General features: G+C 35.7%; 1 protein-coding gene across 1 annotated transcript; it reads right to left on the minus strand.

Moving 5' to 3' along the window:
• Nucleotides 1-1,847, minus strand: GJE1 (gap junction protein epsilon 1). Its single transcript, XM_027604007.1, has 3 exons — nt 1,809-1,847; nt 935-1,117; nt 1-396 (listed from the first exon to the last, which is right to left on the minus strand). Exons 1-3 carry the CDS (start codon nt 1,845-1,847, stop codon nt 1-3), a joined length of 618 nt encoding a protein of 205 aa, XP_027459808.1.
• Nucleotides 1,848-3,519: the final 1,672 nt, after the last annotated feature.

The following is a 3,519-nucleotide window of genomic DNA, read 5'->3' on the forward strand; positions in this document are numbered from 1 at the left end:
TCATTGCCTGATTAGAAAGCAAAATCTTCTAAATATGATCTCAAAAACTTCAGCAACACATAATATTACTGTAATCACAGTAAATGTATACATCGCAATGAGAAAAATGGTCTTCTCAAAGTGTTCTGGCACCATGCATTTTATAACAGTAAATTTTTTCCCAAGAGACCCAGCATCACACAGGTAGAGGGGTTTAACTTGGAAACCAAAGAGGTGAATCTGAAGCCAAAATGCTATCACCTCTAGACTAATTCTTAATAAAACAGAGAGGATATAAATCACAGTGTAGATAGGCTTTTGAAGAATACATTCTTGATTGATGCTTTTACATGCAGCATAAAGATGGAAAATAGCTCCAGGAACCAGGACAATCACTAGTTGTAAGGCCCAGAACACCTAAAGCATGTCAGAAATATCTTAGTCAAATCAGCCAACATATTACCAAAAACACACGAAAGAGACTGACTCTCAAGAGATGCAAACTTAACAATTCTAAGTTTCATAAAGTCTTATGAGCAATAAAAACAATATAATGAAGATAGTAATGTTGAGCATATTTAATTACTAAGATGTTTAAAATTTTAAATTTTAGTAATTGTAAAAATGTATTCCTATTTTGCTGTCCTCACTTACCAATTATGAATAATAATGAAGTATTTTATTTTAGTAGCTACCCAATTTCCATTTTCTAATTACAGGCCTAGAGTATAATTCTAACATCAACAGATAACAGAATTGTGGAGATGGAAGAAACTCCTGACCAACTAAAATTAATTTACCTGAAATATACAACCAGTTAGCGAACAAGTAATAATTCTAGAAATAATACCTGTTAGGGTATTCTTCATCTTATTATGACGTTATTTTACATTTAAAAAGAAAACAATTTTTATCTGACATAGAGGAAGGTTTACGTGCACACAGAAGAACTTACTTGTGGAGTGATTGGCCTAAATTGATTGTAACAGAAGAGATTTATTTCTCTTTTGTCTGGATCACAGCTGAAGTGCAAAGCCTCATTCCCATAGACTGCAAAACCTAACACCCCAAGGAAGAACATTCTTACTGATCCAAAGAAAAGGGTGTGGAATTGACCGATCACGGTTGGAGGCTTCACCTGTTAATGGTTTTAGGAGAAAAAGATGTTTTGAAAACAAACATTAAAGAAGTACATTTTAAAGGATGTTTTCATTTTCACATTTTAAAATATTTAAGATTCATGAATTTTTGAAGCAAGATAGAACTTTAGACCTCATTAAGCCCAGTGTAAATTCTGCATCATGAGACTGCTCACCCCTTTGCACTCTGAAAATATGAAATGCAACAGTCAAATAAGGACATGTTGCTAATCAAATGTATAATCTTGGAAATATTTAAAAAGCTCTGAATTCAATGACTATCCTTCCTACCCCTGTAATCCTTTTGCAATAAAATCAAGAGAATCTTAAAATATCTAGGACCTCTTTTAGAAAATTAGATAACAAATCTAATATTAAGCTCATTGGTATGCACAGTATCTTAACAACCAAATGATGTTTATTTAATTGTCATTACAGCTTATTTTCCACTTCTTAATTATCAGATTGAGAAGAGAGTGAGCTACTTTAAAACACTAACAGCTAAAAGTACTTCCTGAATTATTCTAGTTATAGTTTTAAATTCAGAATATTCTGAAGTATACGGTTGATGTTTATATTATTCTCCATATATGTAAAGGTTCTTATTCATCAATACTTATGAAATCAGGTTAAAATACAAGACAAGACTCAAACAATTGTTTTTTGTTTGTTTGTTTGTATAATACTTACACATCCTTCATAGACGTTTTTGATGTAATTTAGAGACATGTCTCAGGAGTTGTTATCCTGGCATCCCTGTGGGTTAATTCTTGACCCACATTGCCACTTCGCTTCTGCCAGAATAAAACTCATATTCTCTCATGACTCTTACAGCAGAAAACACTTATCCCTGCAAATTTCTCTCCCCTCCTCCTTTTCTTTTCTTTTTTTTTTTTTTTTTCATAGATCTCTGGGGCCCCAGTCAACTTTCCTATCTCTGTCCCAAAACAAAACAAAACAAAAACAAAGAAAAGCAGAGGGCATGTGGTCAATGTAATAATCCCTTGACTTACACTGTCAGCAGAGCCAGCCAGACAGACAGGAGTGCCAGCAAAGCAAGAGGCCAGTCCAACAAGGGCTCTGAGCACTCAGTGCCTCTCAATTACCTGAGAATTGCCTATATGTAAATCAGTGGATTCTTGAGCTTAGAGTTTTCTCCAAAATGTCCAGTGATCTCCCCCCACCCCACGATTTAGGTATGTCTGAAAAGATAATTACATGGGAAATATTCCTGATTCTTTCTTGTTTACTTTTATGGAATAGGACTAATTTCAGGGACATTTAAGAAACTGTAACACAGGTTATGACAGCTATTACAGCATTGAATATTTTGGATATGTTGCTATATTTGTCTTTTTCCTGAATGCTTACTGTGGACATGGAAAATCTGCAGTTAGATCTCTATTCTGAATGAGAAGATAGTGTCTTGCCAACCAAGATGAGACCAGGATCAGCACAAATCATGTGAACAATCCTGCCTTCCCTTTCTTTTGTCCTTCAATAAATACATCAAGTGCTAGACATTGTTATGGGTGCTAGGATCAGCAGGGACCAGAACAGACAAGGAGATGCCTTCCAACTGATACATCTGTATAATATCTTCTACCTACCTATACTTCCATATAGCCAATGGTGGATCAAATCTGCTTCTTCACCTGCCTTCCTCATCTTAGTTTTGTTTGTGATCTGGGAAAGTTGTAACTCTAGACAACTTCACAGCTCTCCTTAGCAAGCAGAGAAGTGATTGCATAACACATGCAATTATAGCCAATGGGCATGGGGCAGTGGCCTTGTTGAATCAGGGTGTTGTACCCGACAGGGAAAATAAGCAATGTAATGATCTCTCAGAGCTGTTGGATGAGAGAAATTGCTGTATATTCTCATCTTCTCCGAAACAGAATTCCAGGTTTGCTATGTATCGATTTCTATGAAGGGGTATCCAAAAGCCAAACTATCTTTTGTATGGCAGGAATCTTTCTTTGACTTCTACCATGTGCAATAATGAATGTGTTTGTTTAGACCATTATATACTATGGTGAGACATGTAAAAATCATCAAAGTCTTCCTGTGTTTTTTCAGAGATGAACAAAATTAGCTTGAACCTTAATTGCATGTGTAGATGGGAGAAACACAGTATCATTTTCATTGCTGGGATCTATGAGGGACCAGATAAATAATACTGCTCTTCCCTTTATAGGTTATGATCCAATCAAGTCATAAGACAAAAGGATAAAGCACATGGAGGCCAAAATAGCAACCTTATTATACTCTTATTACCATAAAGATTATGTTGGAAGAGGGATGTGGTTTATCTCTTTGGGAAAGTGTGATTCTTAGGCAGACACAGGTGCAGGCCTCGTCAATGCTGTATCACGGCTGCCTTTCCCACATGGAGTGCCTC

Source organism: Zalophus californianus, chromosome 7 (genome assembly GCF_009762305.2).
Source record: "Zalophus californianus isolate mZalCal1 chromosome 7, mZalCal1.pri.v2, whole genome shotgun sequence".
In the NCBI taxonomy this organism is placed as follows: Eukaryota; Metazoa; Chordata; class Mammalia; order Carnivora; family Otariidae; genus Zalophus; species Zalophus californianus.

What these genes read in the sequence shown, in the direction of transcription:
- GJE1 (XM_027604007.1), bottom strand. Translation starts at nt 1,847, where the DNA reads ATGTCTCTAAATTACATCAAAAACGTCTATGAAGGATGT. An exon ending in AAAACGTCTATGAAGGATGT is followed by an intron (nt 1,118 to 1,808) that starts GTAAGTATTATA and finishes AACCATTAACAG; the next exon opens with GTGAAGCCTCCAACCGTGAT. An exon ending in TTAGGCCAATCACTCCACAA is followed by an intron (nt 397 to 934) that starts GTAAGTTCTTCT and finishes GACATGCTTTAG; the next exon opens with GTGTTCTGGGCCTTACAACT.